Here is a 16,207-nt window from a genome sequence, read left to right as displayed (position 1 = left end):
TATTCAGTTGAAACCCACACGTGCTCCTACACAACGGCTTCCTCAAGGCTCAGTTCTGGGTCCAAGTATTTTGCTTATAGATCATGTAATATTGATTATATTGAGTTCACTGTAATATTTGCCATAAAGCTGGAATTTTTATCTGATTTCCTTCCCTACAATCAGAGCCTCCATGACTGACTTGCTTACTCTTCCTCCATCTTCCTTAACACACACACGTTACGCATCTCTACCTTTATCTCTTTGCGTGTGTCTCCAGGTTGAAACTCCAGCGTTCCCTCGCAGTAATCGTAATCCACTCCGGCTTTGGCCGAGCCGTTGTCGGTCCGGTAGTCCACTTGGAACGTTCCGGAGCCACTGCCCCCTCGCAGTACAACCCATACACTCAGCTGGCCGCAGTTTTCGCCACAGCGGTAACGATCCTGCTCAAACGCCACGTGTGCGCAAGTCTCCAGATCGTCATCGGGGCCTGCATTCGGGCCTGTACGTTTGGCTTGTTCTGCTGCAGCGTGCTTCTTTAACACGTTTCCAGCTCCGATAATCATGCGCGTGGCCTGTACGCGGTAAAACGCACGACTCTTGGGCTGCTTCTGCAGGTTCGAGTAGTTGGCCATCTCAATCAGCTGGTCCAAGTCTTTATCCGGATGTCTCTGCCGCAGGTCACGCAGCACGCGGATCACCTGCGAGGACAGATAGAAAACGTATTCGCTATTGCTTAGCAGCAGAAAGCTAACACCACAGCAACATTTACACAACATCCGGAAAACCTTTTAAATCCTTTTAACATTCAACATTTCAGCAGTAGCTTAGCGAATACTATAATTAGCCAGACGAAACCTTGAAGCAACAGACCAGCAAGATTTGAGAACTTGCGAATCTGTGAGAGCATATGGCTAAATAACTACTGCTTAGAGTTTCTCCTATTTCTCAGATTTCTCTCTGTCTTCCTGTCTCAGTCTCTCTCTCTCTCTGTCTTCCTCTCCCACTTCCTCTGTACCTCCTCACGATCCTGCTCGGGGCCTTTGCCCGTCTCCGTGCTGTTGCTAGTGCCACCGTTGGCGTTGCCATGGAATTTCCCCTCCATGATGACGTCAATGCCATTGGGCGCCAGATCGCCGTCCGTCTCCACGATGATGCCGTGGCGCTTGTCGGCACGGTAACGCCGATGAAGGTATTTGTAGAAGAGGAGCCGCCGGTCTGCGATCCACGCCATCAGGACACACACGGGGAAGAACAAGAGGGTCGTCAGGGCTTCCCACACCTGACACGTGAAGAAAAACACACTAGGTAAAGGTAAAGTGAGTAAAGCTTTGTCGGTTTACGGTTATGCCATTTGGGCTGCGTAACGCTCCTGTTCCCTTCGCTTGGTCAACAATGTGCATATATATGTATATATATATAAAAATATGTTGAATATTGTTTTGACATTTTTTTTAAACATTAGTGATGATCTTAATCCAAATAGAACATAAGAGTTGAACATAAAACGCACACATATCAATACATCACCTGAACGATGCCCGGGGACATTACGGAGATGATAAGATAGAGCCAAATGTAGGCGAAGATGCTCCAGGAGGCGGTGATGAAGAACACACGCAGGTGTTTGATCTTCCTCACCTCGCCGTCCGGGATCACAGACACACAGATCGCGATGATCACGAGCATGTTAAAGGCAGCGCTGCCCACGATCGTGCCGGGGCCGAGCTCGCCCGATTCGAAGCCGTGTCCGCACACCTGATTACGCACAAGCACACCGGTACACATACCCCAGATCATGAAGAACACCAACATCGTTAATACTTACACACCTAAACACACAGCTCGACCATCTTACAGTTATATTAACGTTCTATTTATTCCCTTCTGTCCGTGATAACATGTTCACACCCGTACATTTCCACTGTGTGACGATCCAGATGTTATTATCAGTCAGCGGCGTTAGAGCCGGATCTTGTTTCTCTTTCACTGATCATCATTTAGGACTTGGTAACTATAACGATACCTGTGACTGTACGGTATGAATAGTATGGTTTTGTCGTTAAGGTAGTTCCTTTCGTATTAATGTTATTCTGTACGTCTCTTTGGCTCGCTTGCTTCCCGGGTCAGAACACCTCTCTTCTCCCAACGCCTCTACGATTTCCACATCCATCGCTCTTAAAATTCCCAGTGCCCCCCCCCCTTTAATAATCACTCGATGTGACAATCTACTCTGGGGAAAACAAATAGGAGCCCTTCATTCTTGGGCTGTCTTTAAGGAGCTGTCGTGGACCGATTATGGTAACGTGATCGTTCAGACCGTCTGAGGCTCAGGTAACAGACGTCATCAGAGCTAATCATGTATCGAGGTGGGCTTTAAGAGGAAATGAGGAGGGGAAATAGAGCGAGGATGTGCCAGAAATGGAGATGAAGTGCAGAGCGGATGTGGCCAATAGAGGGCGCAAGAAGACTAGAGAGGGCAGAAGGGTCAATAAGTGGACAGTTGAGGACAATCTTCAATCTCTTCTGTAAAGTGGAAAGAAAAGAAAAAAAAAAAAAAGAGCTGTGAAATTTTCCGACGAAAAGTAAAGACCGTTAGCGTCTGAGGTTAATGAGCATCCAGAGGCAAAGCAAGTTCGGAAAAATGACAATTTTCCGAAAGCGCCAAGAGTTAATGTTTAGATTAAAAGTACCTGAAGATGGGCTTTGTGTTCGTGTGAGTGTGTGTGTGTGTGTAGGGGGGGGGACTGTGTGTGAAATAGTTGGTTATTGCCAAGGTGACTACTGCGTTAACTGCTTATCTTGTGTTAATGAGTATGTAGAGTGTGTGATATTACACTGAGGTCAGAAAGGATCTGGAAAGCAACGTGTGCAATGTGTGTGTGTGTGTGTGTGTGTGTGTGTGTGTGTGTGTGTGTGTGTGTGTTTGTTTTCACACCCTATTTTAATTGCTACATTGGGTTCTATTTTCCCACAAGGTTGCCAAGTCAAGATGAATACAGAATAAAGTCACATAAGGTTTGGTGTGTTTTCAAGGTGTGTTGTGTGTGTGTGTGTGTGTGTGTGTGTGTGTGTGTACTTTCTGCTAGTGACACTATCACAAGATGACAGAGATGACCCAGGGCAGAAGTGTGTGTGTGTGTGTGTGTGTGTGTGTGTGTGTGTGTGTAGTCCTGTGATTGACAGTATCGCAAATGAAGTCGATCCAAGGGCATATAGTGTGTGTGTGTGTGTGTGTGTGCGCGCACCTCTATAACTGACAGCAGGATCTCTGGAGCGGAAGAGCCGAGGGCCATCAGAGTGAGATTGGATATGGTTTCGTTCCATATCCGCACCCTCGTCACTGTCTGTTCCCCGTTCGGCCCTGTAATGGTTACCTCTTTCTCCTACAGGAACACACACACACACACACACACACACACACACACATTTAGAAATTATATTCTCTTGCTCACCGTTCCTGATTACTATTAAAGTACATTATAGAGATTGTGTATAAAAGAGAGACAGACAGACAGACAGATGGTGGATTCTCCTCTTCAGTTCACCCCACAGGGTTTCTATGGGGTTCAGGTCAGGAGACTGGGATGGCCATGACAGGGTTAGGGCAGGTGGTGTACTTATAGGTGTGTGTGTGTGTGTGTGTATACCTGCGAGGTGATGACCTCGATGGAGGCCATGAAGCGGTCAGCGATGATGGACACGCCCAGGAACATATAGAGCAGAGACGCAAAGTAGATGATCGCACGAATCACCTGCTGGAGCAGCGGCGGATCGTGAGGGAGCCAAACAGGAAGTAGAATCCCGTCGGCGCACACCACCTTATCCATACAGCTCCGCTTAGAGCTGGTGTTCACCTCAACACTGCCGCACGCACACACGGGCATGACGAGGAGGAGCAGGAGGACAGGAGATGCCATGACCGCGGAGGAACAGGCAGGAGAGAGACGGTCTCCTCCTGCATACAGAGAAAAGAATCAGAACGATTGTGTTTTGACTTTTTAATTTTTTTTTTTTAAATGACAGTTTAGTTATTTAATATAAATATCCTAAATGCTCAAGGAAACCTCAGGTTTTCATTTACAAGATTTTTGTACATCAGATTACAGTTGTTGTAAGTCAGACTGTCCTATAGGTGGCAGCGTTGGATTACTGTAAGCGTCGTCTTTTGTCATTCGCCTGGAATTCGAGCCTTTGTGAAATAGTTCTGCTGCAGAACCAAAAGTCCAGGGGTTGGAGACAGCTCTGTGTGTTTCAGGCTGGAAAAGTGTTCTGTGTTGTATAGGATCTTGTGGGTTAGGGGTTAAGGGGTCGGGGCTTATAGGACAAATTGGATCAGGTCTGGCTCCACCCCCTGGACTTTTCATTCAGCAATCTCCCAAATAGGCAGAACTGGAAACAGTGATTAAAGCATTAACTCCATCTCAGGGTTCACAGTAGAGCTGCGCATCAGGACTCAAGTCCAAAGACCGTGGAACGCGCTATCTGCCCTCTTCTGCATACACGAGCTCACAGACAAACACCAACGACGAGTGTCTCTCTGATTGACAGGAGAGAGAGAGAGAGAGAGAGAGAGAGAGAGAGAGAGAGAGAGAGAGAGAGTACACACCTAGCCCACCCAGAGAGCATGGACAGTTTTCCTGTCTTGGACTCCCAGCCATGAATGACATGACACGGCATTGTCTGATCTCGAACTTGTTGAATTGGATCTCACAGGAGAATGTATAACCACTCTGTCTGCACCCTGACTGTGACAGTACGGACCACAAGAAAAAAGTTCTATTAATAATTTATAGCCACTAAATAAAGCCCACAGAGTAAAACCCAGAAGCTGCACTGGTTCACACTTCAGCAGAGTTCAACTTGAAGTGAATTTCTGGAAAGTCTTGGACACGTATCGCCCGAGGCAACGATTTCATTGTACTTTAAATAAAAAAGAAAAAAAAAAGCACCATTTCATGTTCTCTTATCAGAACAAATCATCTCGAGCTGGATTTGGCCAGAAGGTTTCTAGTTTAAGCAAACAGCCGGGTCAGCTGTGTGCGCTCGACCTTTAGGGTGAGTACAGTCCGGCTTAAAATGACACGTCGCCGACGCGTTTGCTGATGGATTTCATATCGTGAATTTGTCCGAGTTCTGTTTAATCATGGTTCTCATATGGAGCTCGTAACATTTAGATCACGTAGACGTGATTAAAAACAAACAACAATAATTTAATGAACTACACAGATGTTAGCTTGACTGAAGAAAGAAAGCATTGGGGAAAAAAATGGATTACATCATCATCATCATCATCATTATAAGGCAAATCTGTGGCCAGACCTCTTCGCCTGACAAATTCGCATGAATCACAATCCTGCAGAGAAAAAAAAAGTCTCTTATTTACTGTGTACATCAGCTTTTGAAAAATAAACAAACTGGGATCGGTGTCGTGAAAACAAGAAATCCGGAGAAGCTGGACGCACGTGCACAGGATTTACTGCAATTCCATGTAGGAGTGTGTCACATTAGTAGTTTTTATGTCTATTAAGAATGTATGAGCTAAATTTAATGTGTGTGTGTGTGTGTGTGTGTGTGTGTGTGTGTGTGTGTGCGGTTGAGATTGACATGAGGAGCGTGCGCCTCACAGTGGGGTCACGTTTCACTTTCCAAGCTGTGCTATGGTTACCTGCACTCTCTGCAACCCTACACCTGCAGCAAAAATACCCCCCCCTCCACACACACACACACACACAATACACACAGTCTACATCAGCATGAGATAACACTCCTCCTTCAGCTAAACAACTGGCTCCGGTAAATTCCTTCGACCAATCCAATGCCACAGTTCCTTCCTGAGTTTAGCTTCCAAGAAAGGAGCGACAAATATTAAGATGTCTGTCCAGACCGAAACAGATTTACAGTGGCGTGAAAATGGTTCCTTAGCCACGCCCAATCCACATACGACTGCACTAAACAGTATATCAAGACAGTCTCCACTGTAAGAACTGATCCTGATAGTATATTATCTTGACGTACTATTTACGTGTACAGCGACCGATCAGTAAAGAAGTGAATAACATTGATTGTCTCGTTACAGTTTTTAAAAAATGGGCAAGGATGGACAAGGAACACACAGTGCATCAGTTTGCTGCGTACGGGGCTGTGTAGCGCCCATGCTGACTCCTGTACACCACTGAAAGCTCCATGGACCATGGAGCGATGGAAGAAGGTGGGCTGGTCTGATGAGTCATGTTTTATTTTACATCAAGTGGACGGCCAGATGCCTGGAGAAGACAGGATGCACTATGGGCAGAAGGCTAGCTGGTGGAGGAAGTGTGATGCTCTGGGTGATGTTCTGCTGGGAAACCTCAGGTCTTGGCCTTCATGTGGATGTTTCTTTGACATGTACCACCTACCTAAACATCGCTGCAGACCGACTACACTCCTTCATGGCAGCGGTGTCCCGTCTTTCGGCAGGATAATGTGCCCTGACACACTGCAAACACTGTTCAGGAACGGTTTGAGGAACATGACAAAGAGCTCAAGGTGTTGACTCGGCCTCCCTTCCCCGGATCTTACAGGACTTAAAGGATCTGCTGATAACGTCTTGGTGCCAGATGGTGTTCACAGCACACCTTCAGAGGTCTCGTGGAGTCCATGCCTTCACGGGTCAGAGCTGTTCTGATGGCACAAGGAGAGGTGCACCTACACGATGCTAAGCAACACGAACTGTTATCTTTGAATTATGTTCTGCTGGACAGGCCACGCCCACCAGAGGGTAACATCACGAAGAGTTTTCTTGCCAGGTTATAGAATGGACAAGTTATATGTGAATGTGTAGTGTCATGTGTGTGTGTGTGTGTGTGTGTGTGTGTGTGTGTGTGTGTGAGAGAGAGAGATCTCGGGTTTCTGTGGTGACACTGTCTCACTCTTTCAGTGTTGGCTGTAAGTGATTGGTCAGATTGGTTTACGCGAGGCTCTGACAACTTAGCGGAGTTAGCACCTTTTAGCGGTTGATATTACACACACACACACACACACACACACACGAGACAAACACACAGGAGTACTAGATAGCACGGTTACATGAGGCAAAAGAGGGAGAGGGTTACAGGGATGAAGGGAGATAAAGGGGGAGAGAAAGAGAGAGGTCAGATATAACGAGTGAGAAGGAGGGGAAGGAGATGAGAAGGCGAAGGGAGAAAGACAGAGAAAGGAAACGGTCAGGAGAATGCCCAGAAACAAGAAGCAAACTCACAAAAGCCTGGAATATTCACAATATTCTCAGACTCATGTTTACAGACTGTTCATCAGAAGTCAGGCAGAGGTAGTGAGACTTTTTCAAATTACCCAATTAACACTCCATACCTGCCTCATCAACCAATCAGCATTAAGCTGTCACTAACCAATCCACAGCTCTCACTGAGAACAACAATAAAGTCTGTTATTCATCGCAGTGCTTCAAGAGTGTTTATATCATCATCATGCCCTGTTCAGCTTTGGACAGCACTGATCTCTCTCACACACACACACACACACACACACACACGATTACTAGTCGGCTGTAACTGAACCCTGAGGACGCGGTGTCCTGGCTGTCTCTGGTTAGCAGCCATCACTCTGACACACACACACACACACACACACACACACATCGGCTATCAGTATCACTGCTCTATTATCTCAACTTGTCTCTTTCTTTCACACTTTGTAGTCAAAGTTTAACCAAAACTCACAAAGTCTTCATTTTCTAATATGTTCTGTTTTTACTACTTAATTCTGTATTGTTTTTTTTCATTGTTTTTTTTATTTCCAACACCATGTACGTCACTTTTTTAATCCCAATTTTGCTGTGCACAATGTACCGACAACCCCCCCCTCCCCCGCCCCCAACCCCACGCCCCTCTACATATCGCCCATCAGTGAAAAGTGACCACCACTGAGCATACACTGATCAGTAACGTTAAACCCACTGACAGGTGAAGTGAATAATATTGATTATCTCGTTACAGTGCCAGAGGTTAAAGGGGGGTGTATATTTATTAGGCAGAAAGTGAACAGTCAGTTCTCGAGGTTGACGTGTTGGAAGCAGGAAAAATGGGCAAGCGTAAAGATCTGAGCGACTTCGACAAGGGCCAGATTGTGATGGCTAGTCGACTGGGTCAGAGCGTCTCCAAAACCACCAGGTCTTGGATCCATGGAGGCCCGACCTCGCAACTTACACGACTTAAAGGATCTGCTGTTAACGTCTTGGTGGGAGATACCACAGCACACCTTCAGAGGTCTTGTGGAGTCCATGATGGGTCAGAGCTGTTTTCGTGGCACAAGGAGAGGTGGACCTACACGATATCACGCAGGTGGTTTTAACGTTACGGCTGATCGGTGTATATGCCACTGAATAACTTCTGATTGGTCAGAACGTGCGGATTCCTTTCCTATAACCGCAGCTCTGACATTAGCGCAGCCGCAAATCACAGGTCGTTCTCCACATAACCAAATACTGCTCGAAACACACGTGCTGGAACTGAACAAAGAAAAACGTATACTCGTTATAAGGTTTTCGGCAAATAGATTTTATTTAACATTTACAGAACACGTCTCCAGCGTCAGCGCTTTGTACCAGCCAGAGGTAAAGCTGGAACTTCAACTTTTCCGACATCTTCAGGAAGGAGGAGTTTACGTGAGGAGTAATTATTTTTGTCTTATTAACTTCAGGAAGGGAGAAAAAAAAACCCCAAGAGGCTGGTGAGGGGACGACTGTTTATAGCTGCTATAACTTAACCAAGAACAGGAAAGAACTGGTTTTGTGATTTCACCATGGAAATGTTAAGTCCACGTCACGTCAGACTCAAGACACCTGGGAAGCTCACGGTAATGAGGTTCAGAACATATTAAAACCGAATCTGTTAAGGACGTAGATGATACAGCAGGTAACTCGGACCCGGGTTCAGTAGTTTTTACATGCTAATGTGGGAAAATAAAATAACCGATTGTGTTCTGTTTTAGTGTTCAGGTCAGCGAGCAGACTTCTCACCGCTGAATCTGATTAATGAGGCCGTTTCAGGAAATCAAGCCATTGTTACTTCAAGCGCGTGGATAATTGGAGCCGGCGAACATCAGACACGCTTGGCTCGGGATCAGGGGTGTCGGACTGCAGCGTTTTATCCCGCTCCAAAACACAAGTGTTTCAATTCACCAGCTAAGTATCGCGCACTTCAGGAGTCCAAGCGGGTGTGTTAGAGATCGGAAACCTGCCTAAATGTGTCGAGGTAAGCAACGAGGGGGAGGGGTTTATGTTTCTGATTTATAACACCTTAAAAGCTCACTGATCCCTGGAGCTGTCAATCACAGTGAAGGAGGTGTGGCATCTCTGCCCGTCAGTCTCAATGACAGTGGTGTTACCTGTCTGCCTGTCAGTCACAGTGAAAGAGGCGTGGCCTCTGTAAAGAGGCACACTGTAATCTCTCCTTCTTTGTCTATCGCTGTCTTTCTCTCTCGGTCTGTCTCACTGTCTGTCTGTCTGCATGTAACAAAGACGCAGTGAAGGGAGGTAAACACACACACTGACACACGCATGACACACACTGACACACACATGACAGTCACTGCGACCTACACAGATAAGTGTCACGTGCACACACACACACACACACACACACACACACAGGTACAGACTGATTAAGTCAGAATACATTGAGAAATATGCAGATGAATGCTCTCATGCTCACACACACACACACACCCGAACCGTGTCAGACGGAGAGAGCTCAGGTCCCGTGGTGTGTGTTTCACCTGCCACTTTCACCTGAACATGACGATACGGTCACTCTAGAAGGAGCCACTGTCTCAACTTCAACTGCCTTTCGCCACAACGCGGACATTATGCAATATTCAACACCATGGCAAGACAATGAAGCTGCCACCCCCCACACACTCTCACACACACACACACACACACACTCACACACACACATATTGGCAAACTCAAATCATCTGACAGATGTGCATTTATATTTTATACATGCCGCTCATCAGAAGGCGACACCTGAAAAACTCCGAATTGGGCGAATCGATAAACCTGGCTGCATACAAACATCTTCCCTTTCAGCGCGAGTCACGAATGTTTAAGGTTACGCTTCATAGCGACGTCTTTCACATGCAGAAGTAACGGAATACATGTAACAGGATTAGGTATTTAACAAATAAAAAACACGGTAAGCAATATTCCCCGAGTCTAATAGCAGATCAGATGCTGTTACTGCTTACACAGCGCGTCAAGACTGCCGGAACATGAGAACCGTCCAAACTTATCTTTATTTCAGAATATAATATTTTTTAAAGCTTACTTTTTTTTTTCCACAGGATAACATTAAATGGTATACAGTGGTGCTTGAAAGTTTGTGAACCTTTTAGGATTTTGTCTATATCTGCGTAAATGTGACCTAAAACATCATCAGAAGTCCTTAAAAGTAGACCAAGACAACATTATTAAACAAATGAGACTGCAAAATCATTCAAAGTAGTGATGTTTTATTCACTGTCGGCCGTGCGAGCAGCCATGTTGACATGACATGATATGTTGAACTCCAGGTTGAGGACGCCGTCCTGATTTCCTGAGTAGGAATTTAAAGTTGAGGGGACGTTTTTCTTGTTTTTGTTTTTTTTCATAGTCTGAGGTCACGAGTGACAAACTTAATCAAACGCAGAATTATTTGACAGGGTCTGACTTTCCCGTCACTAGCACTGAACTTTAACTGTTGAGGCGCACTGCCCCTTTTTCATCTGCTCAAATAACACCTCACACGGGTCCTCGTCTCAGACGTGCAATTTGGAAAATCCAAACCGCCATTTCCGATGACTTGTGGTTGTTGCTGATTGGCAAAATCTCTACAAATCAATATGCAACCAAACACCCAGGGATGAGGGCTTGTTATCCCCAATTCTAACACACACCCCATACACAAAAAAAAAAAAAAGCAGTGAGATCATTTCCCCAACACAAACTTTCACTCTAACCATAATGGCTTTTCCAAGTAGAACGCCATGCAGTTTCATTCCCTTTGAAGGGAACCAACATGAAGACCAGAGTGCTGTCTATGGGAGAAAAGCAAGCCATTTTGCAGCTGAGAAAGGAGGGAAAATCCATCAGAGCTATTGCCCAAGCATTGGGCACAGCCAATACAACAATTTGGAATGTACTGAAAAAGAAAGAAACCAGTGGTGTACAAACAACCAGACATGGAGCAGTTCGGCCAAGGAAAAAAAGAGCAGTTGATGGCAGAAACATTGTTTGCATAGCTGATGGACTTTTATTTGACAAATCCGTTCATCTACATTTAAAAGCTTCGGAGATTTTTTTTTTCTCCAACCAACCAGTACAAAAAAAAGTCAAAGAAAAAAGGTCAAATTAAACAACTGATACAATAACATAGGTTAACATACAAGATACACAGCTTACTCAGAAAAGTGTTTTGTTATGGAAATTTACTGCAATATTAATGTCGTTATTATATCTTATTACATTGTCCCACCCTGCTTATTTATTCCGTAATTGCCTGGATCAAACCAACAGCCGTCCATTATTACCCTATTAAAAACCACAATGTTGCTTTTATCACGGCATCATATAAAACTCAAGCCACTTACCAGCTAATAAAGCTAGCAAAGTGCTCATTGGCTATGCTAGCTTTAGTAAATGATAAAGTGGTTTTAGGTTATGTATTGTGTGTGTGTGGTATACATGTGCCCTCCTACAGGTCAATGTGTCTATGCAGATCTGTTAGGACTGAACACATGCTGAGTTTTATGTTCCAGTCCAGCGTGTTACAGATGTGCATCGATACCCTGCAGTCTCAGGATAGCATAGACCGGATTAACGGTGTGTGTGAGACTGTGCGCACTGCTCTCTATATTAGTAAATCAATTATTATAGTACATGTGTTATCCTAGAGTAGGTTCAAATGGTCTGGAGAAAGATGTTAAAAATATACACCAAGTTCTCTTTTCATCCCAATTCTGCTTCTTGACTTTTTCACTTGTTAGCTTTGAGGCTAAGTTAGTAAACATGTAATGGAAGCTTATACCTACCAGTTTAGCGCCATGTAAATGTCAAAAGATGTCAAAGTCAACATCAAAATCCTCAAAAGATGTCAGTAAGAACATTTGTACATGAAACTTACCATTAAATCACTTCTAACTTACAGATCCACATCCTAATCATAGGCCATGTGTCCTTCGTGATACCAAACATTAAACTGAGGTTAAAAAAGCGATCAAGCTTCACTATTTTTACATTTTCAGAGGCAAACTAAATTTGCTCATTAGCGACATCATGAGAAAGACACGAAAGATTGAATTTTCTGTCAGTATGGGGTAACGCATCAAAATCTGGTCCATGGTAATCGCGCATATGGTCCAAATATGTTTAAAAAGTACTAGAATATTCTATATTAGATGCTAGGCTGTAAGAAAATATTCCATTTCCATTTTTTTATCCCCCATTTCAAAAGACAACCGGACTGCATGAGGCGGATTACTGTTTAATCGCTTCAACTCAGGACTGACCCAAGACTTCGACCTCATGCATCACCACTTCGACGTAACTTCGTAATTATTATACTGATTACAAACTCAGTACAGTGATGTTACAGGGAAAATAATCAGTGACAGGGTGGTGTGATGAAGCGAAGTAACTGTTACCACCCTGAGTTCTGACGTGCCTGTCCTTAAGTGTTTTATTCTTCTTATACCACAGCAGGTTTTTTTTTTTAAATGACAAAACCACATCATGTTTTTTTTTTTTTTTTTTTTTTTTTTTTTTTTTTTTTTTTTTTTACAATTTTATTAATTTAAAAATCTGTTTATAGTTACATTTAACACTGTTATATGAACATCTGCAAAACAAGTTGAAAAAATGGTCAAAGTCCTGTCTTGAGGACTTTCCTTGTCGGAAAAGTCTCAGCAGGGTTACCCCTGACTGTCACAAAGCACTGATTTTCAATAAAATGTTATAAATCATCTCACAGAAACATTCACAATATCTAAAGTCTATACTGTATGTTTTTCTTTACTAAATATAAATGAAAAACTGGGAATATCTCAGCGATGAACAGTGATGAAAAGCCCCCCACACCATTTACTTAGCCTTGTTAGCATTTTTACCTGAAATTCCCTCTTCAGCATGAAAATATTATTTAAAATGTCATGTTTTCATGCATAAGAGAACCTGGCTGGTTGAACCTGATAATACAGTTTTAATTTTGGGTGAAATTTGTTAAGACAGTACACTCAGTCTCTGTGCTTCCGTATACAGCTGAGAAACTGGCTAGTTAGGTTTAGCTAGGGTTAGCCTAGCTAGATTAGCTATAGTGTTAATAACTGACACAAAATGTGAATTCTGTGGTAACTGTTTATTTTGACAGGTTTTTCGGCTGCTGTTAAATAAATTACTGAGGAAACAGCGGTGTAAATCGAGACTTTGATACTGAAATCCTACGCGTGTTGGCCTGTGACAAACGCGAGCTAATTTGGAGGGTGTGGGGGCGGGGCGGAAGTCAAATTAGACGTTCTAAATAATTACCATACTCATAAATATTCATAAATATTCTTCGCTATTGCTCTTTTTTTACACTGAGGATGAAGAGACGCTCTTGTAGTATTTTTAGTCACTTCTTAGGCATCAAAAGCACTGCTGAGCTGATTTTCACTACAGATATTAAATCAGATTCACTCATTCATTCATCTTCAAATATATTTTTTTTTTAATTGTATGAAATGACACGTTTACCTATTCTTTGTGCATGAAGAAAGCTCATGAATATTCATAGGTCGTCTTAATTAAGGGAGAGAGGATTTAAGCTTAGAAATGGTCTTTAAAATCAATTTCTTGGACAATAACAGCGTGCTGAACAGATTAATACTGCACACATTCATTCATTCATTCGTCCTCAGTAACCGCTTTAAATTATTTTAACTGGATAAAAACGACGTTTGTGGACAATGTGCATGAAGAGAAGCTCATTGACATGACAAATTAATAAATAATTGACAATAATCGTCTAAACGGAGGGAAACACCTGTTGCACGAGTAACTCGTAAGTTTGAGGTGTGCTGAAGTGAATTTAACGGAGGTTTGGCTCGTGCGTTAATGAACGAGCACGTGAGACTCTTAACGGAGACAGTTCTTTCACCCTCTAGTCAAATATTCAACTTTAATAAAGCTGTGGAGGTAGCACACATGACACACACACACACACACACACACACACACACACACACACACACACTGCAATAAAAAATAAATAAACAAACAAACATTCCTGTCAGTTCTTACCTCAGGTTCTACTGCAATCGCACGTGCATCGCTGGTGTGAAAACCAAGTGAGATGCTTTTCTTCTTCTTTTCCCTTTTCTAAAGTCCAGTGCAACACCTTCAGCACCTTCTTAGATGTTGTCCTGGATTATTGCTTTCTGTGCATGTGTATGTGTGTGCGCGCGCGCGTGCGTGCGTGTGTGTGTGTGTAAGTGACCTGTCGTCGGAAAGCATCCCCGAAAACTCACCGCGCCTGCGTCACGCGGCACGAGGAGCGGTGCGTCAAACGGTCCATTCTAATAAAATGAAGCGGGTTGGACAGAAGCCAGATTCATTTGCATTCAGCACTCCAGAGAGAGTTACATTTTACAGTCAAGAATTATTGGCACCCTTCACGGGACTGGGCAATACTGGATACAGTTATTAATAAAGTGCAGGTTCTCACCCCAGGTCCTGAAGAAACCTCCTGATCCAACACACTTCATTTCAACTAATCAGGTAATTACCAAGTCATCCTGAGTGGCATCAGATGTGTTAAGAGTGCAGGACAGGGGGGTTCTCTGCTTCAGGACCAGGGCTGGGAACATCTGGCATAGATGATCTCATATAATTATATAACTTATTATTATTATTATTTTTAAACTCATAACAACTCATAAAAACATACATAAACAGTTATAAATTGAATGGATGCTTGCATATTTGCAGGAAGTGACAACACTTCAGATCATTCCCTGCTGAAAAACAAAAACAATAGAAACCATCATAGAATTTGTAAAAGGTTATAATGGGAAGTGTATTGGTTTTAAGGGAAACTCTAATGGTCCCTGTTGGCCTCTACTGTTAATTTGTTGCCTTCTATTGGTGGCGTGTTATGTCTAGTGGATACCATTAAGGACCAATAAATGGTATCAACTAGATATTTACTCCTTACAAATTTAGTGCGGTCACTCAGGTTCCTTTACTTTTCTCCAGAACGAACAGCAAACTACAGTCTCAGAAACAAAGACAGCAAACTATTTTTTTCCTTGTTGTTGGGGTGGGTGGAGCCATCAAGGATACATCTTTAGAAATCCATCGCCTAGAAATTTAAATATTGTGTACCTTTAATTACAATGTTCAACTACAAAGGATGTACTCTTGATGGTACGACTCCAATGACAAGGAAAAGTAAAGTTTGTTATCATTACTTCTTCTGATAAGTATATACACCATTGTTTTTATGTATGTACTAGAATGCACATCTGCTTATTAGTGCTTTTCAAACAAGGACATGTTACTGTGAGCTATAAAAGCGGAGCATGCACTCTAGGTCATACTGTTATAGGAACATAATCAACAACAGGATGGTGTGATGAAGTGGAATCAACACTTGCTAGCCCAAAGATGATTATTTTCCTGTAACAGCACAATCTGAAGTGTTTTATTGCTCTTGTACGACAGCAATTTGCCAACGATGACCATTTGTAATTTATTTTGTATACAACTGCTTATATTTTTTTAAATTGGATGTTGTGGAAAGTCTGTGAGGCAAGATAGTTCTTGTTATCACTTACATTATGAACAATTGTTCCTTCACCACCATCACACAACATCACTTTTTCTGCCATGAAGTTAATAAGACCACAAAAAACCCTGCAGAGTGTCATGCTACTGAGAAACCACAAAAGCATAAACTCCTTAAACAAAACCAAAACACTTGAAAATCCCTTCCATAAATGTTATATAAACCATATCAACTACACACGTTCAACTCTTGAGGTGAAATGGGCTCGAGTCCAGGCCTGTGCTTATTTTCTTGCATTTGCTTCCCCCTGCTGGCTGAACTGAGTTATAACACCCACCATAGGTGACTTCAGGAAAGAAAATGGACATGAAACAAAACCAACAACAATGCTAATCCTTGGTGTTGAGAAATGCTTTGGTTTATTAACG

The 16,207-nt window shown here is 43.2% G+C and overlaps 1 protein-coding gene across 3 annotated transcripts in view; it reads right to left on the bottom strand.

Annotated features, from left to right (window-relative positions):
- Window positions 1–16,037, bottom strand: part of slc8a2a (solute carrier family 8 member 2a) — a 21,970-nt gene extending 5,933 nt beyond the window's left edge. For 2 of the 3 annotated variants that reach the window (XM_053677117.1, XM_053677119.1), the window contains exons 1-6: window positions 14,294–16,037; window positions 3,630–3,937; window positions 3,228–3,365; window positions 1,510–1,737; window positions 998–1,261; window positions 234–680 (exon numbers count right to left, since the gene is read on the bottom strand). In XM_053677117.1, the coding sequence (XP_053533092.1) occupies window positions 234–680; window positions 998–1,261; window positions 1,510–1,737; window positions 3,228–3,365; window positions 3,630–3,899 (1,347 nt within the window). In that variant the 5' untranslated portion in view covers window positions 3,900–3,937; window positions 14,294–16,037. Of the gene's footprint in view, window positions 1–233; window positions 681–997; window positions 1,262–1,509; window positions 1,738–3,227; window positions 3,366–3,629; window positions 3,938–12,140; window positions 12,774–14,293 lie in introns of those variants that run through there. The other variant, XM_053677118.1, reaches the window with a different exon arrangement.
- Window positions 16,038–16,207: the final 170 nt, after the last annotated feature.

This window comes from Ictalurus punctatus, chromosome 28, assembly GCF_001660625.3.
Source record: "Ictalurus punctatus breed USDA103 chromosome 28, Coco_2.0, whole genome shotgun sequence".
Lineage (NCBI taxonomy): Eukaryota > Metazoa > Chordata > Actinopteri > Siluriformes > Ictaluridae > Ictalurus > Ictalurus punctatus.
Note: the sequence above shows the minus strand (reverse complement) of the source record. Positions and strands in the feature narration are given on the sequence as shown.